At 42.0% G+C, this 26,010-nt stretch overlaps 2 protein-coding genes across 5 annotated transcripts in view; both read left to right on the top strand.

The window, feature by feature from the left end:
- The first annotated feature begins 1,823 nt into the window (after positions 1-1,823).
- lpcat3 (lysophosphatidylcholine acyltransferase 3) lies at positions 1,824-19,584 on the top strand. 2 transcript variants are annotated; one of them, XM_086311414.1, is made up of 13 exons: positions 1,824-1,975; positions 5,091-5,198; positions 7,332-7,438; positions 7,901-7,994; positions 8,173-8,210; positions 10,398-10,576; positions 10,707-10,815; positions 10,926-11,012; positions 11,245-11,408; positions 15,490-15,637; positions 15,920-16,075; positions 17,958-18,101; positions 18,188-19,584. In XM_086311414.1, the coding sequence occupies exons 1-12, from the start codon at positions 1,891-1,893 to the stop codon at positions 18,075-18,077; spliced, it is 1,395 nt and encodes a 464-aa protein (XP_086167540.1). In that variant the 5' UTR covers positions 1,824-1,890; the 3' UTR covers positions 18,078-18,101; positions 18,188-19,584. The 2 variants fall into 2 exon arrangements, with proteins under 2 accessions (XP_086167540.1, XP_086167539.1); XM_086311413.1 differs by having other exon boundaries at positions 7,329-7,438.
- Positions 19,585-19,925: 341 nt separating this feature from the next.
- Positions 19,926-26,010, top strand: part of clstn3 (calsyntenin 3) — a 29,998-nt gene continuing 23,913 nt past the window's right edge. For 2 of the 3 annotated variants that reach the window (XM_086311410.1, XM_086311409.1), the window contains exons 1-5: positions 19,926-20,303; positions 21,179-21,245; positions 23,539-23,661; positions 25,020-25,230; positions 25,405-25,613. In XM_086311410.1, the coding sequence (XP_086167536.1) occupies positions 21,179-21,245; positions 23,539-23,661; positions 25,020-25,230; positions 25,405-25,613 (610 nt within the window). In that variant the 5' untranslated portion in view covers positions 19,926-20,303. The remainder of the gene's footprint in view (positions 20,304-21,178; positions 21,246-23,538; positions 23,662-25,019; positions 25,231-25,404; positions 25,614-26,010) is intronic. The other variant, XM_086311411.1, reaches the window with a different exon arrangement.

Below are 26,010 nucleotides of genomic sequence, written 5' to 3'. Positions count from 1 at the left end.
GTGGGGAGATAACGTATTCCTATAAATTATTCCATGCTTGTTATTACTTTTTGTCAAATGCCACGTGAACATCTCCTGCACTCGGTATAGTTGTTTGACTTAAAATCTCAGAAAGACAGCTTGTTTGTGTAGATTGATTTATTTCAGATTTCCGTAACACTTGTCTGCACTTGAGACTGTTGAAATAAACAAAAAGGGGCATTTTTAATGTTTAACTAAGTAAACTCCAATATAAATTATAAGGCTAGTTAAAATGACTTTTTGATGTTCTTGTTCAGGGAGCATCTCTAAATGTTGTTTCTTTATTTGGCCACATGGGGGCACACTTACACCACCGTGTATCATCTGTTTTCTACAGTCAGGGCTTTTACCCACAGAGATTTAAAAAATGGGGCTGATACTGACCTACCAAGTTGTCACCAAACGTAATATGTTAAAAAAAAGAAAGAAGTTAAATAAATTCTGTTTTAATAATAAAAATATAACATTAGAGTACAGAGGCAGAGTACAGAGAGGAAGTCCTGAAGCTGGCAGCATGGTGTTCAGAAAACAACCTGGCACTGAACACTAAGAAAACCAAAGAGCTCGTTGTTGACTTCAGGAGACACAGCACCGACTTGGCCCCCTCTACATCAACGGGGAGTGTGTGGAGAGGGTCCACACTTTCCGGTTCCTTGGTGTCCTTATCTCTGCTGACATCTCCTGGACAGGAAACATCTCAGCGGTCATCAAGAAGGCCCAACAGCGGCTGCACTTCCTGAGAGTCCTCAGGAAGTACAAGCTGAACTCCAACCTGCTGCTGACCTTCTACTGCTCGTCCATTGAGAGCCTGCTAACCTACTGCATCACGGTATGGTACGGCAGCTGCACCAAAGCAGATAGAGTGAGGCTTCAGAGTGTGGTCAAGACAGCACAAAAGATCATCGGCTGCCCTCTCCCCTCCCTGATGGACATTTATTCCTCCCGCTGCCTCACCAAAGCAGCAAACATTATCAAGGACAGCTCCCACCCTGGCTTCAACATGTTCAGCCTGCTTCCCTCAGGGAAGCGCTACAGGTGCATCAGCACCAAAACCCACAGACTCAAAAACAGTTTCTTCCCCAAAGCGATAACCACCCTGAACTCACACATGCACAGATTGTGTTATCTGTGCATGTGTGAGTTCAGCCCCCACTTCCCACTTCCTCTAAGGACCACCACTGTGCACTGTGCAATACCAATTCTATGTGCAATAACTCAACTGTATATACAAAACACTATTTATTACATATTACTTACGTCTTGTATATTGTACATTATACATTATATATATATATATATGTATTTCCCTATGTTAATACTGTCCATATGTACATAGCGCTGCAGAACTGTACCCCCCCCCCCCCCCCCCCCAAAGCATGTTTACACTGAGTAGGAGATGCTCTGTATCTCATTGTACAACTGTATAGTGACAATAAAGACATTCTATTCTATTCTATTCTATTATCATAAATGTTTGTGCAGTTGTTCTTTTTGTTTATATTTTGTTTATACATCCACACTATATACATTAAACTAAAACAAATTCTTGCAGTAATAAAGCTAATAACATATGGAAATCTTAAAAAACATAAACAAAAACATAATTAAATGTATATTTATCTTACTTTACTATATTTTTCGTCTGATATTTTAGCTTTATTTTCTTATTTTTCGCAAATGCCCACCTTTTTTGATAAATTAAGTATATCTTCATTTAACAAACTCAGAAAGCAAACGAAAAAAAAAAAAGTTGACATCATAAAGGGGAGGTGAAGAGAGGAGGCGTTGAGGGATCCTTTAAAAAGTTGAGGTTTGCGTCCACACAGCTCTCCGAACTGTGGCGAAAAGACGTTTCCGCCCACAAGAAAGATGGCGGCCCCCTTGCTGGAGCAACTGTCGGAGTCTTTAGGTTCCCCGGAACCAGCGATTCGACTCATTTTATCTATTTTAATCGGTGAGTTTCTACCCACGATTCACTTACAGGTTGTTGTCGCGGTCAGAGGTCATCACACCAACCTGTACGTTAGGTGTGAGCTGCTCCTGTGGTGGTGTAACTGTTAAATAGTTTCAGCTAACATAACGCTCACTCAGCTGTGACACTATCCAGTTATCTGTCGGGCTGCTGGTGTTGGTAGCGAAAACATTAGCTTTATATTTAAATTTCAGGCTGCCCCTCAAACAGTAGCTTTATTTCCAGGAAGCACACACCCTCAGAATAGTTTCCTGCACAGCCTCACCACAAACGGCTAACATGTGGCTTTCAGCTGAACTACATTCATTTTCTACCTGTTGGGACTGCCTAACGGGAAGCTAGGATTGTGCAGCAAAATGCATTCTTCTGCCCTTTTTTTGGAGGTATGTGTGGCCTGCTCGTTGTTGTATGGGATTGGGGTTTTGGGGGCACCGAGGTCGACAATAATAGCTGCAGTGTTGTTGGGAGGGAGAAGCACAGGCTGCCAAAATATGCCCCCTTACTCCCCTTTTTCCACACAAAGCTGTGCAGAGAGGAGACACACTCTGAGGAGGGAGCTGAACACTGGAACAAGTGCTCAATTTCATTTGACAAGTCTAGCTTTACATTTGTTGGTTTAGTGCTTTGGGATTAACACATAGCACTACTTTAGAGCTGTCAGAGGTGTGTGTGTGTGCGCGCGTTCACGTGTAGTTGTCCTTGTGAGGACCAGTTGCAAACCTTGGAATTGTAAGGACATTTTAGCTGGTCTTCTTTTTTCCAACCTTTTACCTGTTTTGGGTTCAAACTTAAGACTATGTTGCTGAAGCTGTGCAGGGGAACGTGTGGGTCCTCACCAAAATAAGCCCTATGTGGGTGTGTGAATGGTGTGGGGGAGGATGCTCCACACTGTCCTTGCTGAACTTTGCTCCAACACATGGACACGTCTGTTTTCCCTCGCCTGACTCCAGCCCTGCTATAGACTGAAAGAAAGGGGCTATTCAGACGAGTCTTTGTTTGGAAACTTGTCACCTAACCTGTTGCACGATCCCCGGTCCTGAAGTTGCTTCATGTGCGTTGCATAGTAGTGTAGTTCACTAGTAACAGCTGCACACTACAACGGAAGTTGCCTCATCTGTTCCATTCTTGTGCATCCTTTTGTGTGTAGGTCAAGTAACTTATAATAAACTGCTGTGTAGGACATCACAAAAGTTAAAACTTTTCCTTAATGGGGCTTTTGGTTTCTACTTGAAGCATGTAGGATTTTGCATTCAAGGGATTCAACGGCTTTTCACCCGATTCTTCAGATTGCAAAAGTTTAAAAGGATAAAGCTGGTGCTATTACTTACTTTTCTACAAATACCCCTGGAAAAAACAATGTGTTAATCTGTCTTTCAGTGCTTTCTGACTTCCTTACCCCATCTGTGGCACTCGGCCCAAAGTTCTTTTTGGTCCTCCTGGAGTCTTTGGATTAAACAGATCAGTGGTGTGCAGTTTAATTTTTAAACTCTTAAGCCACCAGACACTGGAAGCCAATGTTTCTCTCACAGAGGTGTATAAAGTACAGCTTAGTATTAAACTGCTGCTGTTATCAGATGGTAGTAAACGTGTATGGCAGCAAGATGTTGCGTGTTCGGCTTAATAAAAGTATAACCAGAATGTAGGCTTGATATAAAAGAGCAACATTGTCACTGCTACGTTAAATTCCTGAAGCTTTGAGCTGAGCTAGCCAGGTCCTAAAACATACCCTGTTTGTCCTCCATGTTTGCCTTTAATAAGCACCATAAACACAAAGTGAATGCCGTGTTGTAGGGCAGAACAGGAACAAGGTTTGCATGTTCTCCTTGTACGTGTGTGCTTTTTCCTCGGGGTACTCTGGTTTCTCATAGGTGATTCTAAATTGATCATGTTGACCATACGTGTGTTTCTGAGAATGTGTGGTTGTCTGTCTCTTTGTTAGCTTTGCGATGGGCAAGTGATTGGTTTCATGTGCATCTCACCTTTTTGGCCTTTAACACCTGGGATAGGTTCCAGCTCCCACAGCCCTAAATTAGCCTGAGCAAATAGATGGATACAAATGATGCTTTAAAAAATTTAATTTTACCCCAGAGTTCTACAGTCAGACCGCTTCTTGCAGCCAGCAGTTGCCCCTTGGTAGCCAATTTAAGGCACTTTTGCCTTGGCTTCACTCTTCAGACACTGTTTACTGGAATATTTTTTTTTAATTGCTTGAGATTACATTTTGCAATAGTTGCCACAGCACCACAGAAGGACCAGCCAAAACAAATAGATGACCTCGTTCCTAAACGAGGGGCTTCCTCTGTAGCTTAGACATGGTTCGATTATGAAAAGTCAGACACAGAGCAGAAAACCGTACTTGAGTTGCTGCAACTTCTGCAGAAAATTGGTCCCCACCACAGACACTGACACAACAAACCTCTTCTACCACCTTAACAAAAACTGTGTATCGAGTACAAATAAGAAGCAAGAAGAGCCGTCAGGTCGTCTGGTGACCTGCCCGGGATATTCCCTGTGACAGGTGGGATAGGTTCCACGTCCCAGAATTAGACTAGTAATTAGTGAAATGAATATGTGGATATCCTGACTCGGTCTGAATAAGAACTTTGAGTTTATTTGTTTTTGTGGGTTTTATTTTCTGTTATTTTTTTTGCTATGAAAGTGGATGGATGGACTTGATCTTTGCGTCTCACAGATTACAGCTGACACAGATGGTGGTTTGCTGTTATTCATTATCCTTCAAATGCAGAGAAAAAGTTAACATGCAGAAATTTTTCAGTTTGTAGCCTTTTACATTTCAGATTTATATCATATAAATATCTTTACGTTTTTGTTACCTCACCTCAAAAGGGTTCACGCTATATAAAAGAATTGGTCTTTCGCCGTGGAGGTAATCTCTCTCCTTGAGATGCCTGACTTCTCACAACGTGGCACACAAACCCACCAGTGTTAGTTATGCGCTACCTCACGTCATGTGTTTAACCTAGAAGGTCGGTGCTAGCGCCAGGAGAGATTAAAAGTAGCCCACTCGGCTGATATGAAGAACCACACTCTAATTCCCATTAACATATTTTCCTGTTTCTCCTTGTGTATTCTGCAGGGTATCCCTTTGCTGTGGTGTACCGGTCGTTCTTGTTCAACCAGACTCCCACAGTTATCCATTTATTCCACACGTTCTCTGGATTGGCTCTAGCAGCATTCAACTTTGGTGAGATGAAGTGGCATGTCTCCAAAGACCTGATTTATCTTTTATGATTTGAAGTGAATTGCTCTCATGTATGTTTATCGTAAATGCATAAAAGGATCTATACATTTGCTGTTATTAACCAAAACGTGGTATCTGTGTCTCTTACATCTAACAGTCTGTTGATTGTGCTCTTTTTAGAGATTTGTTTTTAACCTGATTTTGAATTCTGTATTGTTAACATTCCTGTTGAATCGCTGACAGTGATCTTGTTCCTTTATTTTGGTTAAGCTTTTCTGTGTTTCTTTTTTGTGTAATTGTAACAAATAGCAGTCTGAGGATGAATCGAGCCAGAATTTCTAAGGTTAAGGCTCTCAACATGTTTTCAGGATGTTCAGAGTCAAGTTGTTTTATCTGTTAAGTCAATCATTGCTTTTTTTTAAATTTTTCCAACAAGAAAAAGGGCGAAATTATTCAGTTTTCTATCATCTAACACTAGAAAAAGTTTGGCACTGTGCCTGGGACGGGACTGGCGTGGTATTAAACAATGAGCAAATTATAAAAGTAGTTGCAGAGTAATCTGAATGTGAATTGAGTAGGAATATTATAACATTAAAAAATGTTTCTAATTTCGAAATTGAATGTTTGGAGTGATGCTACCCTTTTTAATTCATTTTACCGGTATTAGAGTTGTTACATTTACTTATGATTATTTTGATGGTATTATCATTTTCTCCATTACTTGCAAATCATAATTTGCAGCTGTCAGGTTTACTCTGAAATTGAACACATTTATTATTTCACACTGAGGAAAAAATCGGAGGTGTGGACATGTTGAAGTACGCCTTAAAATTGCAGCTGTCCAAATTTATGACTAAGAACGGAGACACTTTGACTTAAAAAAGAAAAAAGGAGAAGCTGGACTTGAACAGAAAGCACTTTTTCCTCATTTTCTTTTAAATGCAGTGCGGTTTGAATGCCTCTTTTAAAACCACACTGACGCTTTTATGGATTAGTCATCAAGTTTTGTCAAGTCACAGGGAAGTAAAACATCCCCCCCCTTCAGCTATGACAGTAGATTGATTTCCTGTATGTAACCAGCTTTGTTACCCGTGTGTAGCATATGATGCAGCGAGCTGCCACTTATTATTAAAACATACCTGGCAGTTGTTTTCTTGCTCCAATCAGTAGCAATAAAAAGCTTCTCAGAGCCCAAGGTGATCCACCAATTATTGGACAAGTAAAAATGCCAAAGCATCTCAAATGCTCGACGCAGTTATTTGATGTTCTTCTTTGCCTTCATAAAATAGTAAACTGAGTTAACATTTTTTAATATTTCAATATTTTTGGAATAAAACAAAAGATATTAATTTTTTTTAGGCTATCACATAATATACTACTTTTTATTCTGCATTTCTTTCTTTTAGAAACGGTTACATTTTCTTGTTTGTGTTTTTCAAAAATAAAAAATACAAAACTGAAAATAATCATTAGTTGCAGCCATTACATTATTATTAAAAGAAAACCAGCTCGTATTCAGTCTGATAACTAATAAACAACACGTTATTTCAGGCAAACAGAAAGCTCATCAGGACAAATGTCAAACTCATAACACTCAGTGTACCTTTTGTAGACCAGTTTTTTTGGCACATCCACTTTAAAAAGCATAAAGTTTATACCTCAACTACCACAATATTTATAAATAATTAATACTAAGAAATAATCCAGGCTGTAATTTCCTGTGGCAGCAGCAAGGTCTTCTGCACCCCCTCCTGTCCACCACAGTAGGCTGTTTGTACCCCCAGTGGGGCCTGCCCCTCAGTTTGAGGTCTGTTGCTGGTAGACCAAGAAACTGAGTGGCTTGTGCTTGCTGTTGGGAGAGTGGTCTGCTGGAGTAGTAAACAAACTGCCAACATTGATTTCTTTCTCTTTTCTTTATTTTGTTGTTGCTGCACTTGGATTTTACAGCAGGTCTGTTGCTTTACCTTTCTCCTCGAGTTCGTTTCAAGTCAGATGTTGTCATGTCATCGTCTTGTTGTCCTCTCTCTGTCTCTGCCAATTCTCAACTGTAGAAGAAGAACACTGTTGTCATGTCACACTTGACTACACTCTCCATTTCCCCCCACTCACCGTGTCCGTCTCTTTTTCTTTTTCCAGGCTCTCAGCTCTATCACTCCGTAGTATGCGTCCTTGTCCAATTTCTGATGCTGAGGCTCATGGGAAGGACGGTAACAGCCATCCTGTGCAGCTTTACCTTTCAAATGGTGAGGTTTTATTGGGTTTATCTCTGCACTGCTAGTTTTCTCGCAGGTACTAAATTGTGATTCAGGCTTACTTTGTAGCACCAGCCCCCTCCTTTATCCACAGGACGCTTTTAATGCAGTTTGTTCCACAAGTTTAAAATCTGATTTCTTTATCTGCATTTTCTGGTCTACTCTTTGTCTTGTTGATGTCTAACTACTGTTTGTTCCATTTATTGAAGTAGGTCTGTAATCTTACAACACATTCACACGCTTCCTGTAAGGAAGTGGCACTTTTTACATGCTTTATGATGCCCATAGTCTGACAAACTACGAGTACGTTCATAAAAAGAAACGTGCCAACTCTATTTTCAAACTTTAAGCAGCTTCCTGTGAGTCCTTTCTTTCCTCAGGTTTTCTGTAAATCTAAAAAAATAAAACAGCTGCTCACCCTATATCTGATACCTGAATGCCATCTTCCTACAGTTATACCTACTAGCGGGGTATTATTACACAGCCACAGAGGAGTATGACATCAAGTGGACTATGCCACACTGTGTCCTCACACTTAAACTTATCGGTGAGTTGATGTAGCCCAGTAATCGTTTTCCTTTTTTCCTGCTGATGTCATTACAACCTCCTGAAAGGCTGCACGCGGGGCCTTTACATGCTTTAAGCTGTTTTTAATCAAGTGCTGCTGACAGTAACGGTGCCTTTACCATAGTCTCATAGACAAATTTGTGTTTTTCTGATTGCAGGTTTGGCGTTTGATTACTATGATGGCGGGAAGGAACCAGTGAGTTATTGCTCTGTCTTGCTTTAGCTTAGAGGATTTCTTAACATTTATCTTTGTTAGACCATGTAACAGTCATTTCTGTATTGGGTTTTTTGTGGGGGAGGGTTTAATCTCTGCATCAGCAGAGTCACGTCTCTAAGTTCGTTTTTTTTGTTTTGTTTACACAAGCAGGGCTGTTTGCGTAAAAAGTTAATTATAGAAAATATTTAGTCATGTGAAAAAGACTTTTCATTGTATGCTGTGCAGTCCTGTGGAAAAAGTTCACCCCGTGATTCAGCAGCTTGTAGAACCACCTGTGGCAAAAATAATTTGAAATGATTGTTTTCTGTGTAACTTTATCAGACTCTCACATCGCTGTGGAGGAGCTTTTTGCTGCGCTCTCTTTTTGCAACATTATTATAGTTCATTGAGGTTTGCATGCATTTGTTTATGCTTCTGTAAAGTCCCACCACAGCATTTCACCACCACCACCCTAGCGATTGAGGTCTGGACTTTGGGCCATTGCAACACCTTGATTATTTTCTTTTTCAGTGTAGATTTGCTTTGCCTGGAAACATCGTCCTTGGGCTTCAGCCAAGCTTTAGCTGTCAGACACATGGCCTCACATTTGACTCTTTTTTTTTTTTTTTTTTTTTTTTTTTTTTAAATCTGAAATACACAGACGACTTCATGGCCGACTCACGGACTTAAAAGTGCCCATGTCACGTGGCTGCAAAAAAGCCCAAATCGTTACACCTCCATTACTGTGTTTAGTAGTTGGCATGAGGCTGACGTTCTGCTTGTTTTACCTGTGCGTCTTGTGGTTTGTTCAGCTCTGACTTTGCAAGCCTAACCTGTGCCATCATGTTCTTTTTAGAGAGAAGAGGCTTTCTCCTGGCTTTCTCTTTCCAGATAAGCCATACTTGTTCAGTCTCTTCATAACCGTAGTGATACGACCTTTACGTTTAAGTTTCCCTGAGCATCTCGCAGTCTGACTTTGGGGTGAATTTAGTGAGCTGTCCACCTCTGGGAAGACTATGTTCTCCAGAATACCAGCCTACCCAAAGTCTCACTTACTGATGGTCTGTTAAATAAAGTACATTTGATTATCACCACGTGGCAGCTACTTGCCCTCTTAATTCACTTACACGTAAGGGTGTACTTAGTTAAATAATTATAGTAAAATAGGAAGTAATCAGAAATGCCTTTTGGTGCCTACAGGTTTCATACAGATGTGTAGCGAAGTAACCGAAGTAGACGGCAAACAATACGCCAGTGTTACAGTTTCCACGAGGGATATAGAGTTTATGATCAGAGGCGGAGCTGCATGCCTCTCCATGCCATTTTTATGACACTACACTACAGTGCGCTCATGTGCTTTAGGCTTAATCCAGTGGGACTTGAGGCATAATGGGTACCAAGCGCCCAGTGTCCTCAGCAACATGAGGACTAATTGCAAAACAAACAATTGTTGCAATTGTAAGAAGTTGGTATATAGTAGTAGGACTGCCTCAGGCGCTGCAAAGCATTGGGCAGTTGGAAGCAGATATTCCTGTTACACTACTAAAACGACATGAAACTAAAGGACTGAAAGCAGGTCTACCAGCAGCTCAAAGCGACATAATAAGAAATCTTTATAGTGGGGAGGATCTGCGCTGATCTTCTTCTCAGCCTTCTCTGCTTTATGTCTCACTTAGCTCAGGCTCTCTGTTAGCTCTGTACTGTGGTAGGCACTGTAGTGCTATCACTACAGTGGTTTTCTTCATGTTACTCCAGACTCATTAATGCGTCTCCCCATTTCCCTGACTTCACCTAACAGTCCATTAATAATCACGTTACAACAATAGGTGTTACTGTTTCCTCATTCCTTCGCTTAGTTTGAATTCTCTCTTTTGCTGTTGGCACATCTGTGATGGCTGTTAATTACCCACACTGCTCTCTCTTTCTAATCTGAGGATTTTTGCTTTTAACTCAGTTTTTATCTCTTATCTGCATCGATGTCATTACTCAGTACTGCAGCTGAATGCTAAGGGTCATACTCAAGTACACTGTTTACAGCCGTCAGCTGAATGTCAGTTAATGAGTATTTAGTGAAGCCCTATTTGTCTTTTATTCAATTTAATGTCTGCTAACCTGCCTTTATTCTGAGCCTTTTAATGTCCATTTTGTTTTTCCCTCTTGCTTACTTGCCACATCTTTAAATTCCAGTCCAAGCTGAGCGCAGAGCAGAAGGAGTCAGCTCTGCGGTCCGTGCCCTCGCTGCTCGAGGTGTGCGGCTTCTCCTACTTCTATGGCGGTTTCCTTGTGGGTCCCCAGTTTACACTGCGCAGCTACCAAAGACTTGTGGCGAGGGAGCTCACCGACTGCCCTGGAAAAGTTCCCAACAGGTTAAAGAAAAATGAATTGAACAATAATCCTTTATTAGATCTCTTTTAAAGGGGGGAAAGCAACTTCCCAGTATCAAAGCCCTTCAGTTAACATTATTAAAGTCTCTTTATCTCTCCTTATTTCTCTCAGTGTTGTACCAGCTATGAAGAGGTTTGCTCTTGGTTTCCTCTGCCTGGTGATATATGCGATATTTAGTCCTCATTATCCAGACAGCTACTATTTAACAGATGAGTATGAGGTGAGAACAGCAATGGCATTCCCAATAATCACGATATAAACAAAGAAAACATTTCTTTTTTTGTTTGTTTTTTTTAATGTCTTAATTGCAAAACGATTTGCTTTCCACAGGCGCAGCCATTCTGGTATCGCTGTGTGTTCATTCTCCTGTGGGGCAAAATCATTTTGTATAAATATGTCAGCTGTTGGGTTATAGCGGTAAGTAGACTCTTGATCTTGAGCAAGTACCTCATTGCAAACAACTAAAAGCTAATAAAGCTTCAATAATGTGAAACTGCAGAAGGTGTCGGCAGTATCGCCAGTTTTGCATGCATTCATACATTTCTTTAAGGCACACCTCATTTAGCGTGAAGTCCCAGTTAATCAGGTTTGTGTGCTTCATGGTGTGATCTTACATGAGCCAGTAAAGTGCACGCTTTATGTGTTACAGGAAGGTGTATGCATATTAACTGGACTGGGATACAATGGAGTAGTGGATGGTAAGCACCAGTGGAACGCGTGCGCCAATATGAAGGTGTGGCTCTTTGAGACGACGCCACTCTTTGGAGGAACCATTTCTTCTTTCAACATCAACACAAACGCCTGGGCTGCCAGGTCAGTGTGCAGTCTGAAATCTGAGACGTTCTCTAGCTGGTATGCAAAGCCATGCTATAAAAGTTAAATATTTGCTTGGATGATAATGGGAAGAGGGAGGAATAACAGCCCAATCCAATATGCATACTTGCCAGTCTGTCAGTAAATGAATAAATAAATTACCAAAGCCTCTGCCTTTCTGCTGTTTAACAATAAAAGAATCCTCACACAGGTGGGTGAAGGCATGCTGGGAGGATTTTAAAACTTTGCAATTAAAGACAATTATTGACAGTTTTGGTGCTGAAGATTCATGCGTGAAATTCTTTGAAAGCGTGTCAGTTTTACGACAACCGCCGCAGTGCGCAAAGCAATTTACTGAACATACAGTTTATTTCATGCTCTGTTTTAACAACATTAACCAACCCACGCTTACTTTCTCTTTCTACTCCACGACACTCCTTCAGATGTAGAGTGGCAGTAGAAACGGGCTCAAATGGAAATTAAAGTGGCTGGGATGTAGAAATGCAACCTATAAAGTCAATTAGGACTTAAGGGGGTATTATATTGGAACTAGTTGATGGAGCGTTTTCAGGCATTTGGTAGATGTATCACAGGCTTGACATTTGCTGGGCTCATTGTGTAACCTATAAAGGAAGTCGTATTTTTAGCCTAAAATGCACCACTTCTGAGTTACTCCTGGCGCACACATGAGAAGTTTTAATAATGAAAGGCTTCAGATGCACTGGTTAATGTGAGGCTGTGTTATGCTGATCTTTTTGAGGGGTGTGCAATTAAATTCATGAAAGATGCAAGAAGTCACAAACCTTAGGGAAACGAAGGCAAAAGGTTCAGCGTTCTCATACGCGTATAAAATATTTATACAGAAGGGTCGTCTGAACATATGTTAAGTGTTCAGATTCAGAAGTGCCACACTGCTAGGCAGAAAATGTCAGGCTTTAGGTTTTAATTTAGAACAAATAACGGGCGACCGTGGCTCAAGAGTTGGGAGTTTGCCTTGTAATCGGAAGGTTGCCGGTTCAAGCCCCAGTCTCTTCACCTACCGCCTACTGGTGTTGGCCAGAAGGGCCGATGGCGCAATATGGCAGCCTCGCTTCTGTCAGTCTGCCCCAGGGCAGCTGTGGCTACAACTGTAGCTTGCCTCCACTAGTGTGTGAATGGGTGTGTAAAGCGCTTTGGGGTCCCTAGGCGGGACTAGTAAAAGCGCTATACAAATACAGGCCATTTACCAAATAAAGAAAAAAAAAAAACCTCCAGAAAAATCCTCAAAATAAAATGCTAATTGGAGTTTCAGTCCACTACTGTGGTTTGAATATATACACATGCAGCAAGGTCATGTGCTTATGAAATGAAGCCAGTCTGACCTGAAATGATTTGAAAAAACACCGTGCATTATACTACAATCATTGGTGTCTTCATTGCGCCACACAGATCTGGGGTTTAGTCTTTGTGGTGTTGTTTGTTTTTTCTTTTTTCTTTTTTTTTTTTTTCCCCCAATTGCTACAAGTGTATATCTGTCCCATAGACCCTATATGTGAGATCTACATAGCCACTGTGACATCACCTTTTGGTTTGTGGTTCACAAGTTCAAGTCTTAAAGATAACAATTTGCCCTTTGCTATCTTTAATGTTCTGCTGCCAGAGGTGACTGTATCTGGATCACATGGTGGATTCCTGCCTTAGCCAACAGTAGCAGGTTTAGCTAGTAAACTTTATGAGTGTCTGACACAGACTAATAGTAAGCTAGTAAAATGTAATTTCAGTGACTTAACTGAAGCACAGACTTCTTGGAAAGTGTTGCGTTTCTTGGGGGGGTTGTGTGTGTTTTTAAGAACACACAGGAAAGCCTGTTACACCTGCTTGTGTCAGGACTTGTGCTTGTGTAACTACTCTTTTAAGACTGTTTCACCCTCTGTACTGGTGTCACAAAGGAAGAAGTAGCAAAAGAATTGACTGTTTGTTGTCACGAACCTTCATGTGTTTGGATTTTTGTTCATTAAGGAAGTGTTGAGTTTTCAGCTTTGGTATCATTTTTGTCACTCCCAGTTGTGACCATCGTTCCTTCAGTTAACATCATTGTTGCTAACCTAGTTAGCTTTAGTAAAGTTTCAAAGACTTTTTAGATACTTCTTAGTTCGGCAGGCTGAAGGACCAGCATATGCCATGGTAAGATGTCCGTTGTCGGTCGGTCAGTCTGTCAGTCAGTCGTTTGTCCACAGTTACTGCTCCTCTACAGCACTGGTCAGAATTTAAACAATTAACTTTTGGAAACTGGGACTGTTGTCGAGGTCTTCACCAATAAACTAAACTCTCCTATAAGCTTATTTGTGTGGCCCTCCACAACAGTCCCAGTTTCTCGTGTGGCCCCTTGGGGAAATTAATTTTCCAACCCTGATTTAAGTCTTTACCCATATTGTGGTCAAGGTTGCATTTACAATAAACTGAACTGTGAATGATTGTGAACTGGATGGGCTGCTGTATCACTGATGTTCTGATTTCTTGTTACTCTGTGCGTCTACAGTCTATAGACATTACTGGCTGTCATGCAAGTTCTTGCTTATTTCACTGAGTGGCACATCACTGCCAACCTCCCAACCATCATTTTTACCACTTCTAGCTTTCTCTGAGTGACCTTTGGAAATGTCAGTCTATTCAAAATCACAGCATGGCCCTTATTTTAACATTAGATAGGGTCCTTAGTATAAAATCAGACACCTGTGTCCCTCCAGCTAGCCAAAGCTTTGAATATTCAGTTACTATTGGATCCAAACAGTATTGTGTCCTGGTATTCACGATCACTCAGTTCGTGTTTGTGCGATTGACAGTGGGGAGGATGGATGCTGTTAAATATCTGATTATTATCAGCTTTTACACAGCACCACCTCATGTACCCCCTGGTCTGGTCCTGTTCCATTCAGCTAACACTGCAGCTTCTCACCTGTATGCAGTATAGAAGAAGAAACTCTGGTTTGAGGTTTGATTTTTAAGTTGTTATAATGTTCCAGTTTGGGTCACAGTTAGTCCTTTTATTACAGGACATAAAGTTGTTGGGTTTTAATATAACTCAGTTGCTATGCAACCACAAATTCAAGGTGAATGAGTGCTCGCCAGCGTGACAGCTGATGCATTAAGCATGTTTGGCAGCCTGGATTTCCGGTTAAAGAGATAATCTATAACTCTAACTTCTTTATAAGAGACTAAATGAAAGACGCGCACAGTTAAAGGTTTATTTAACCTGAAAATGTCACACTGACTAAATCTAAAAATCTCAGAAGGATCAAACTAAGCTCCATCAGTTTCTTTTCACACTTCTTATTCCAGGTGCCTGGGTGGTGGAGCCCATCTCAGCTGTGATAGGTGGGGATAGAACCCGGACACTATTATAAGAAATGGGTTGTCCCCTAAAGAGGTCAATCAAAGAAAACACCACTAAAAATGATGTTTTGTTATTAAAACAGGAACTTGAATTTTAAAGAAAAAAGGGAGAGCTCAACCAGCAGTCATTATTAGGTACACCTCTACTCTACTACCATGGTGTCATCCCCTTTTAGACTTTGGTATAGATTCAAGAGGGTGCTGGAAACATTTCTCAGAGATTTTTGGTCCATTTTGACATGTTAGCATCATAGTTGCTGCAGAACCAGTACCGCTCTGTGGCCCAGAGTTTGGGAACTGCCATCATAGAGGATTTTTGTGGTAAAATCCCAGTAGATCAGCAGGTGGTTTTATCCACCTGTATAGATCTATTTTAACCAGCACACCCTCAGACTCCTCTTTCGTCTAACGGGGAATGACTGGAGCAGCAGATATGTAACTCAAAGACAGAAAAAAGTAATTAAGAGAGAGAGAGAGAGTGTGTGTGTGTCTGTCATCTTTTGAAAATAAAGTGCTGTGTCATAAAATGAGTCGAAATGAATTAACTAAAGTGAGCGAAGTAGTTGGTAATGTGGTAGAAACCATGAACCTGTGTGTCCAATTTGTGGAAAGTGGATGAATATTCACAAATTATTGTTTAATTTGTGGTTGTGGATACAGCCAGCTCATTTTATTATTGTTTTTTTCCTCTTCCTTCCTCTTTACAAAGACATGTGTTCAAGCGGTTGAAGTTCCTGGGCAATAAGACTTTATCTCATGTGGCCACGCTCTTCTTTTTATCGATTTGGCACGGCCTTCACTCCGGGTACATCCTGTGCTTCTCCATGGAGTTCTTCATCATCACCGTGGAGCGACAGGTCAGTTACCCAGTCCCAGCTCTGCACCCTGTAACTCGAGCTGCACGTTTTACTCAGAAAGTAGTGATTGTGCTCTGTATAAACTAAGAGTGTTGCATTTAATGTCTATTGATTACAACTGTGGCATTAGCTCTGTTATAAACGGAGTGGTGATGCTCTTATTGAATCTACAATAGTCTGCTACTATTGATTAAATGCACATTACTAATGAGAATAATTGTGACTTAAGGTTATAGATTCATTCTTCTATCTTGATGTAACCTGTGTGTGTTTGTGTGACAGGCCCAGGCACTAGTAAGGGACAGTCCTGTGCTGACAAAGCTGGCCAACAGTGCACTCTACCCACTCATCTATGTAGTCCAGCAGTTTATCCACTGGCTCTTCATGGGGTATCCTCTAGTGGCATTCTCCATCTTCAGTTATGACAAATGGCTCAAGGTAAATCCAGAAGTCACAGTTCTCTTGGTTCCTTCTTTCACTTCTCTTTGACTTACCATTGACTTAGGGCAGCATTTCATGCATTTTAGCCGCACGCTGAACAGGAAGTTTCAACTATAACATGTTATTTTTCAAGTCAATTCTCTTTAAATACAATTTGGAATTTAACTGTGCTGAATAGGTGAAAATTCCCTGTAAAGGTGTAGATGTGAACCCAACCCTACCTTCGGTCTTTCAATCCTACTTCAGTGGATTTGTGGTGCCACATTTGTGTCCGTGGATCAGTGATTCTCAAACTCTTTTTATCAAGCCCTCAGTTAAGATAAGAATATTCTCCATTCAAACCCACAGATATTTGTGACAGAACCACAGTTTTATGAATCCTATCAATAAAAAATAATAGCATATGAGTATAATGATCATAATAGCACAAGTTAACTTTTGTTTCCTTTCCCTTAGGCACAAAAAATCATTTATTCAAATTAGTTCCACTCATTATTTTTCATATTTGTCCACACCCCACCTGCAGCGATTCTGCGTCCCACCTGTGGTGGCTGTGCTACGGGTGTTTGTATTTGGCTATGCAAAGTCAAGCTATCAAATATAGATGTGCTCACATGCTGTCCTCAAAAAAATAACAAACAAAAAACCCTCGATGGTAGAATGCTGATTTAGAGAGCATAGTTGTCCACAAAGGAAAGGGAGTGGCAAAAATGATCAAAGATCAGAAAAGCAGGATGAGCAGCTGCAGGGAGCGGTGTTCATTATCTGAAACACTGTTTCACTTCACTGTGTTTGTGCTGTTGTGGGTCCCTTAGCTTAGCTCCTGATCAGAGGACAGTAGTCTCAACAGACAGTCCATGTGTGTTTGACACTGCCCCCTGGTGACGGTACACAGCTACAACATTTAGATGCGGGTATTCAAAGTTCTGTGTAGGACTAAAGTTCAACCACATCAGTCCCTTAAAGCATGCCGTGTATGAACATGTGCAATATTATCTTAATATTAAATGCTTAATACACACTTTGAGCCACAAAGGCTGCTATTTTTTAGTGTGCAGTGATCTTTGGATTTATGATATTAACTAGTTGCTGTGTTTACAAAGTTGCTGTTTGTGACATACCGCTGTGCTGCCCCGATGGCGGAAAACCTGACCACGTCTGTGTCTGTTTAATTTTTCTGCAGCGTTTCAGCAGCAGCCAATAACAAAACCTTAAGTACTGCACTGAAAGCTCTTTTATGAACTCGACCCCGGGAAGGTCATTTGTGAGGAACACAAACACGATTTTTGTTTGTGCCATTTCACATCTTTTGTTGTGCAACATACAAAGCACCTCAGACTAGAGGAGAACCGGAGGCGGTGAAGTTTAAACTTGAAGGCTTATGGGGTGCTAAAAAACTGCAGCTATTCATGATGCAACGATTGGCACTTTTTCGGTGTGTTGTCACATTGTGTTACAGCAAAAAGTTTCAAGTTACTATTCTTGCCAGACAACCGTGTGTGTGTGGTGCTGGTGGGTGTTTGTTGTGTGTTGTTTTTTGTTTTGTTTTGTTTTTTCTCCCCCCCCCCCCCCCCCCCCCCCCAAGAGGCCTCCGTGTCAGAACTCCCGCTGCGTCGATGAAAAGAAAAGCCACTGAAAAGACTGATGGGATTGAATTTTCGTCTTTCTTTTCTGTACTGCCTTAAAGGAGATTTATAAGGAACAGTCAGCAACAAAGCACAAAAAAAGCATTTATTTAGGAAATGGAGTGGCTAAGTGGGTTACACAGATGGTCTGAGAGCTGGAAAGCAGCCAGGCAGGTTTCAGCAGAGAGAAACTGAGAGTTGCACGTGCAGGTTGTGATTTGACTGTTCCATCTTCTTTCTCTTTCCCCCCTCAGGTGTATTCTTCTGTTTATTTCTGTGGTCACCTATTCTTCCTAGTAGCATATTTAATAATGCCATACCTCCGTAAGGCGCTGGTGCCTAAAAACGAGGGGAGAGAGAAGAAGCAGGAATAAGACTTGATACTAAAACTTGGCATGGTAAGCAAACTTGAACAGCTTTGCTAAGCAAATAAAGACATTTCAGTTGTGCGTGGATTGGTTTTTAACATGTCTGTTTCCTTCAGGTCCATCCATCGTTGAGACTGAATACTCACTTAAGGGAACTGCGACTTCCAAGGAGCAGAACGGAAAATATTTTAAGGCCTTTTAGTAATATATGTCCATGTTTGAAAAGAAAAAAATAAATAAATTTCTATATATTTTTGTGTTTCAGGCGGGGAGGGTGTTTTTATAAACATTTGGAGAGATGTTTACAGGAAATTACCATTGTGCCACAGGGGTTTAATTGTGAGCCAGTCAGGAGCAATTTCCTGTTTTTTGTCTTTTCTTTTTAAAATTTCACCACGTGGGACTCGTTTGCTGTCGACACAGAACTGCACACGCTCACAAGTCATGGGTTCAGAGTCTGTTTTTGGCTCTTTTTTTTTTTTTTTTTTATAAATGCGTTCTTTATTTCACGTCCACATTGAGCAGGAAGTGTGAGCACACATGTGGCACTTTCTGATGTTGTGCTACGACATGTATAAGAAGATGGATGGTAATCATCATCATCAGGGCTTCTTCTTTCTAAATGGCTGCCAGTGGTTATACAAGCACTCTAAATCACACACTGTACACTAACACCCAACTCTAAATGGCCTTGTATTAATGAATGTTTTTACAGTACATTTGTTCTGGATTTAATTTGATTTGTTATTGGGGGCGGGGGTAAAAAATTGAATTTTATAAAGTTAACATGTTTTCTGAAAATGAACTTTTTTGTAGCTTTGGATAAGATTTAATGAAACGATTTGCATTGTTCTCCAGCCTTTCCTCAGTGATGGTTTTCTTCTCGCCACATCTCCTCTTCTCCCTCTGTTCTGTTTACGCCAATCTGTCTTTCTGTCTGCCTCGATTCAAGCCCCTCGACTCTGAAAATGCACAGTTGTGAAAGTGAACAGCCCTACAGTCACTACAGTTAATTGTTTTGCTTCTTTTGGTGTTCTGATTTTATATGAAAAGGGGGAGAAACAGGCTTTTTTTTTTTTTTTTTTTTTTTAAAGAGGGGGGTGCAATTTTCTTTTTTTTGAACTGGAAGCAAACTAATAAAATGGTGTTTTTGGGGCGGGGAGGGGACAGTCCTGGCTACTAAGCCTCCTTTATTCTAAGGGGTGGGGGGGCTGTTATGTCTGATCCATGCATTGCTGGAGAAAGGCCTCTGCCTCTGAGGCCGGTGCACACACACACGCACACCCATGGAGAGGACGAACCTCGCTGTAACGACAGCCCAGATTTTTGGTAATATTTATACATGACACAGTGATTATTAATTGATGTGAACTGCTATTCCAAGAGACTTCTTCATGCCTTACTCCTAAAAGATGTAGAAAGGAACAAAAAAAATGTATGTGGCAAAGGAGATGGGGAGGGTAATTATTATTATTTTTTTGTAATGTTAAATAAAATGCTGCTTTCAACCTCTGGCTGTAGTTCATATGTTTGTGCTTTCATGTGCCTTACAGGGGCAAAAGGGGGGTGACATGACGTCATTTTGCAGTGTGGACATGGGAGGTTTGTGTGGCAAAACTAATGATCCGAAAATAAATCTTAACAGAAAAAAAAAAACCTATGGGGCAGCTCGTGTGTTACTCATCTAACCATGATGCTACTGCTGGAGTTTATTTTTATTTGTTGGAGGGGGGGGGATAAACGTGATGAGATGGATTGCTGTGTTGAGGTCTGAGTCACTCTCAATGTGCGTTCAACAGCAAAAAACAGCCAGAGCAGCAGTCTGGTACGGAGCTGGTGGGGGCCGGAGAGAGAGAGATGGAGAGGGAGAAGGACGCAGTGTGGGCGGGTTAAGAAACGCCGAGAGGGAGGGGACGTCAGCGTAATATTCCTACCGTCTTTTTTTTGGTCCCGTTCCTCCTCCGTAGAGCCGAAAAAAGAAAAAAAAACAAGGGCATCCATCGGTGTCTTCATCCTCCTCGCATCTCATCACACAGCCTTGGAGATTAACCCTCCTGTCCGGGTCTTGGGTTGTTGAGAACATCCGCCTGTGTGCGTCTCCACCTGGAGGACTGGGTCGTTTGCAGCCTGCGGGGGGATTGCCGTGCTGTGCCGAGCGGCAGGGGCGTGAGAGGCGGATGCTGAGAGCGTAGAGGCAGGGTACCAACCAGGAGCATCACCGCACTCAGCACGGTAATGTCAGACCTGCAAGTTTCTGCTCAAGCAGACCTTCATTTCTGCGACATTCAGCCTGCTCGGGTTCCCGATGCGATGTCTGAACATGGCTATCGGCAGCCATGTACCCGGAGCTGTGTAGTAATGTGTGTCAGTGCAGGCAGGCTGTGATATAAATCGGCTGCAAATTGTCGCATAGTCGCATGTTTCTGCTCCTGAATGTGTGTGTTTGTGTGTCTAGCCTTGAACAACCTGTGACCAGATGGACTCTTCTGTGATATATTTCCGCCTCCTTCTTTTTTTTTTTTTTGGTTTAATCTGTGCTGTCCTGTAGCTTTTCGAGGACTGCAGCAGTGAAGGTGAAAACATAATAGAGGTTTCTTATATCAGGTTAGGTTAGGGGGGGGAATGCAGCTGCAGCCACATCTGAAGAATGAGTCCTTGAGGGGTTTTCAGCTCCAACAATCCACAATGAAAACCTGGGAAAACACCCACACTGCCACACACACACATGCCACCTTTTCTCCTGACACACACTCCTGAGCAGGTATGCATGTGATCCACGGGCTATCCTGGGCTCTCGAGCTGAAACCACGCCACTCTCGTGATGGTGAACAGCTTCTCGATCGTTCATGTTCCTCCTTGTGTAGCCTCTTTTTTTTTTTTTTTTTTGCTGTGTAGGTCTTACATACGTGACTCTTGCACAGTGATGTTTTTGCGCACACACAGGCAGCACCAGTTGATAGGCCTGATCTGTCTCTGTCTTGTTACTGTTCCTGTCTCCTCTCACTGCTGATCAGTTGTTGATGCATGTACTGTATTCCTCCCCCTCTCTCCTAACCCCCACCCTGTTGCCCCTCTCCCCCCTCCTTTTTTTTCCTTTGCTCCCTCAGATGGACAGAATGAATTTTCTCTCTTTCCTCCTCCTTTGCTTGACTTCGGTTGCCATTGGCAACAAAGGTCAGTTCCTCATCCTTTTGACTGTTAATTGTGAAGTATTGAGATGATGGTTTTGAGGCAGGACCGTGGCTGTTTTGGCCCGAACTGTTCCTTTATTTACAGCTTCGACGCCTCGCTCGTTCAGCAGCACGTCTGAGCCCTCATACATGTTCATGACCCGGTGTGTCTGTGTCGCCTGTGGTGTGACTCTGAGAAAATTATAAATCTGTTCCCCCGCCTATAGCAGATTTATCATTCTGGAGAAGCATGACTCTGCTTCAGCATCATTGTTCCTGTGATTATCGTGTTGAAGGAAAGGCGGATGAAACGGGCGGAGGGAGAATGTCAGAGGAGAAGAAGGTAGAGGAGTGGAAACGCAGGGAAGATGAGGAGATTGAAGGAGATGGAGTGTCAGAGAGATGGGGAGGTGGGGTGGGAGGGGGGTGTTAGGAGAGAAAGAGGAGAAGGAGCTGTGACAGGAGAGGACGTGCCGAAAAGATCCATGCTGATAAGTGGGGGGTGGGGGGGTATAGAGAGGTGGTACGTGAGATCAGGTGACACGAGGGAAAAGAGAAGAGGAAAAGTGTGAGATACTGGGCTATTTCTGTGTGTGGGTGAGGAGGGGTGGGTAAATGTTGTGGAGCGATAGAGTGACAGAGAGGGGAGGAGTGCCAGGGGACACAGAGAAGGAAGAGAGATGGAGTGAGCTGCCTCTCAATCTGTAATCCGGGATGTAATCCACAGGCCTGATGCTCAGATTAATGCTATAGCAGGGCAGGGCAGGGCAGGGCAGGGCAGGGGAGGGAGGGGGGATCAGCAGAGGGGACAGAGGGCAGGAGATAAATGACCAAAAAAGAGACACACCAGAGGACCATGGAAACAGAGGAGGAGGAGAGGATGAATGTCTTTGATTAGGGCTGGGTATTAAACCTCAGTATGTGTTTGGTGCCAGCTAAAATTGGTTTGAACCAGTTGGTGTTACAAACTGTCTGGCACGCTCACATTTGTGCTCCTTACTTCTTTTTTGCTCAGTAATTTTTCTTTTATGTCATATTAAATAATGAAAGCATGCATATATAATTTGGACATTTGTGAAAATGTAAAAATAAATAAATAAATAAAAACCTTCTATTAAAGTATATGTAGCTATCGCTGCAATTAATAATACTTTCATTGTCACATAATCTGCCTAATTTCTTGATTAATTTCTTGATATGTGGATTAATTATTAACCACTTAACTGCAAAAACACTCAAGACAAAGCAGCATAATGTCACACCCGAAGATGAAGGGGTTTGACAGAAACGGGCATATCTTTTTAAAAATAGTCTGTTTTTAGTCACGTCTTTGCATGCAGTTTCATTAAAGCACAACAAAACCTCATAAGCAAATTCAGTTTTAACAGAAAGCCCATTATAGCTGGTGAGTCCGAGCCCATTTTCAGATACAGCGACGGAGCGTGACAGGCTTAAATGAAAAATACATTACGGCGTGCTTTTTTAAAAAAGTGTAATAGCAAGTAAAATGGAAATACCTCCTCCAATGTTCTTAAGCTAGTTCGACAATAAAAAGCGTCTTGTGTTGTGAAGAATCAGAAAACTTTCACACGACACCCCGGCGCCGTCTCCTCTCTCAGACGAGACAGCAAAATTAGTTCTAGTCAGACTTTATGGAGAAAACTCACTGTGAAGACAACAAAGTGATTGCCAACAAAAGTCTGCCTGTGTCTGATTTCAGACTCTGTGTTAAGAGATTGAGGACAACAGAGGGAGGGCACTCCGGCTTTTGTTTTTGCTCTTTGCTGGAGTGTAAAATCATCATCCTTCTGGCTCATTAACTCGCCCTTTGATCACTCAGCACAGAACATTCAACACCAGGATGAATAATTAATTTGCAATTAAAGGTTAAATTCAGAGTAAACCTGAGGCATTTGATTCTGACTCTGTTTTTTTTTTTTTTTGTGAGGCGCCTGTGGCAGGTCAGTTTAGGTGATTGATATGAGAAGTATATTTCTGTGTGTGTGTGATAGGGAGAAATCTGACTGGCTTTAATTACACTATCAGACAGGAAGGTGTGCAGAGTGGTGCTTGACATGAACAAGGGCAGGTGGTCCATGATGGAGAAGAAAAAAGGGGGTTGGGGGGCGTACTGTGAGATTGTGAACGTGCTCAGACTGTCTCACATCCATCGTGTATTTTTCCCACTCGTGCACACTCTCACCATGTCCTCACCCATAATGAAGAGTTAAAAATAGATGCATTGGTTCCTTCTAATTGCTCCATTTAACCCAAAGCCTCCTCTCTGTGCCGTTTAGCCAATAAGCACAAGCCATGGATCGAGACAGAGTACCAGGGGATTGTCATGGAGAACGACAACACCGTGCTGCTCAATCCCCCTCTCTTTGCCCTCGACAAAGATGCTCCACTTCACTACGCTGGTAACACCAACTGCAATAAGAAGCATGGAAGAGCATTAAGTTGATGCGAACATTTTTGATGTGAAGCCTGCGGTAAAATAGGTCAAATCATCTGCTCGAGTAGCCGGACCGAAATCATCTCACTGGGTCAAATTGGAAATGATGTGACTTTAATTTTATGGACAGATTGATGCTGCAGCTCTGAGGCCAGTTTGAGGTTTATTTATGTCAGTTTACGTACTTGAACTTTTACTAGTAAACACGAGTGCTCATTTTTCACTTCGAGATGTCAGACTGCTGCCATTTCCAGCCATATTTCCCAACAGACGGTCCCTATATTAAAAGCAATGCATTCAGTCACAGAGTCCACTATTTTTAGACCATCATAGTGTAATTCAACCCTTCGTTGCAGGAGCAGTCAGCGGCGCTCTGCAGCCTGATGAAATGAGGTTATCGTGTTTGCACTTGCAGACCTGGAAATAACTATGTTCAGTCAAATTATAAAAGATCAACTTAAATTACTCAGGGGCTCCCTGAAATTTATTGGACCCGTGTCAAGAATGAAGAGGAAATTAGCTGTTTGCGCATGAACCTTCGACTTATGTCAGCCAGGGAAGATCCGCTTCATTTTGAGTCGCAGCTGCAATCTGTTTCATTCTATTCTGATCATGACTCCCAGCGTGAGATAAAGTGCCACTTAAAGCAATATCTAGATAGTTATCGGCACATTTCTGGTGTAAGGATGGATGATGTGACCTACAATCTGCTGAATATTACAATAAATTGTCACAGTTGGTTCAATAATGTAGCACTGTGGGACATTTCCCTTCCCACTGTGGATCACGTGTGATCTGTTTGTCCTAATTTATGCAGTATAACTTATTTAAACTTGACAGTGGGTTGATTAAATTGAATTTTTGCTGCTGAAAACATTAAAATAACTGTTTGATTGAAGGAGATGTGCACAGTTTTTAGCAGAGATTCAAAGCTGGGAAGATACATTTGAACGGTGAAGCTTTTTTTCAGAGAACAGAGACGCCACGATCGCCTTCATTTTTAGTCTAGACTGGACCAGGGGATTTGCAGCAGAGCTGTGCTGCAGGATCTCAGGTGTACTGTGGAGGAATATAGTTCACAAACACTTAGAAACGTATGATGGAGTCACAGCGTGGAGTGCTTTAAAGATAACGAGTAAAGCTTAACCAATCAATGCTCATCAATCAAAGCTAAGCCAATGCAAAGCCGCTCTGTTTAGTTATGTAACCTCGCATTAGTGTAGAGTTCCCAATTCAGACAATGCTTTTTTCTTTTTAATAAAGAATTTAATAAATAAATCATTGATTCTACTATCTGTCGCCGCCCCTCTTTCCCTCACCCAGGTGAAATTTGTGGCTTCCGGGTCCATAATGGCCCCTCGGGATCCGGTTCGGTCCAGTTTGAAGCTGTGGTCCTAGACCGCTCCACCGGTGAGGGTCTGGTTCGGTCCAAGGAGCCGCTGGACTGTGAGAGCCAGCGGGAGCACAGCTTCACCATCCAGGCCTACGACTGCGGAGAGGGACCTGATGGAGTCAACAGCAAGAAATCCCACAAGTTAGATCCCCACCCCCCCTAATTTAGACAGATTTTTAATCCTTTCAGCAATAATCAAAGTCAGTGTTTGAGGCTCTTCTAGCTATGCATTGTAAAAACTGTGCATCCAGTACTGCTTTCTGTTGTTCCAGTAATCTCCCTACTTGTTTGTCTTCCCGCTCCTGCTTTCCTCAGGGCCACCGTGCACGTTCGCGTGAACGACGTCAACGAGTTCTCCCCCGTGTTTGTTGAGCGTCGCTACGAGGCCTCTGTCCCAGAAGGGCGTCTGTTTGACCGAATCGTACGCGTGGAGGCTCTGGATGCCGACTGCTCCCCGCAGTACAGCCAGATTTGCTTCTATGACATCATCACTCCCAATGTGCCCTTTGCTATTGACAACGATGGTGAGATGAATCTCATTTTGCAAATTAGAGCCTCATAGACTAATCCATATTTCCCCTTTGATTCCAAGAAAAATACAATATGCCTGCCAGTCACCATATTATTTCCTTATTTTCTCTCTTTCTTGGGTGGCCGTGGTTTCAAATAGAATAACAAAATTCAATATTCGGATCAGTATTCAACTGCTAAACTCCGGATGTCCTCAATACATGAAGAACATACACACCAGACGCTGCTGCATAGCGACAGAGTGAAAAGATTTGCAGGCACTTATGATTCTTCTCCTCTCAGGTAGAAACCGAAAGATGTTAAAATAGACTTTGTGTGGGCGGACGATTGTTCTGTCTCTGCATCAACATCGCAACAGCTGTTCGGCTTAAAGGGGGCTTATTGTGCAAA

Source organism: Aulonocara sp. 'chitande type north' Nkhata Bay, linkage group LG11, assembly GCF_057382095.1.
Source record: "Aulonocara sp. 'chitande type north' Nkhata Bay isolate Kocher_YH1m ecotype deep benthic linkage group LG11, A_spYH_male_GT1.1, whole genome shotgun sequence".
Classification (NCBI taxonomy): Eukaryota; Metazoa; Chordata; class Actinopteri; order Cichliformes; family Cichlidae; genus Aulonocara; species Aulonocara sp. 'chitande type north' Nkhata Bay.
This window is presented reverse-complemented; position numbering and strand designations above follow the sequence as displayed.

What these genes read in the sequence shown, in the direction of transcription:
- lpcat3 (XM_086311413.1), top strand. Translation starts at nt 1,891, where the DNA reads ATGGCGGCCCCCTTGCTGGAGCAACTGTCGGAGTCTTTAGGTTCCCCG. An exon ending in CCTCACACTTAAACTTATCG is followed by an intron (nt 7,995 to 8,172) that starts GTGAGTTGATGT and finishes TTCTGATTGCAG; the next exon opens with GTTTGGCGTTTGATTACTAT. An exon ending in ACAAACGCCTGGGCTGCCAG is followed by an intron (nt 11,409 to 15,489) that starts GTCAGTGTGCAG and finishes CTCTTTACAAAG; the next exon opens with ACATGTGTTCAAGCGGTTGA.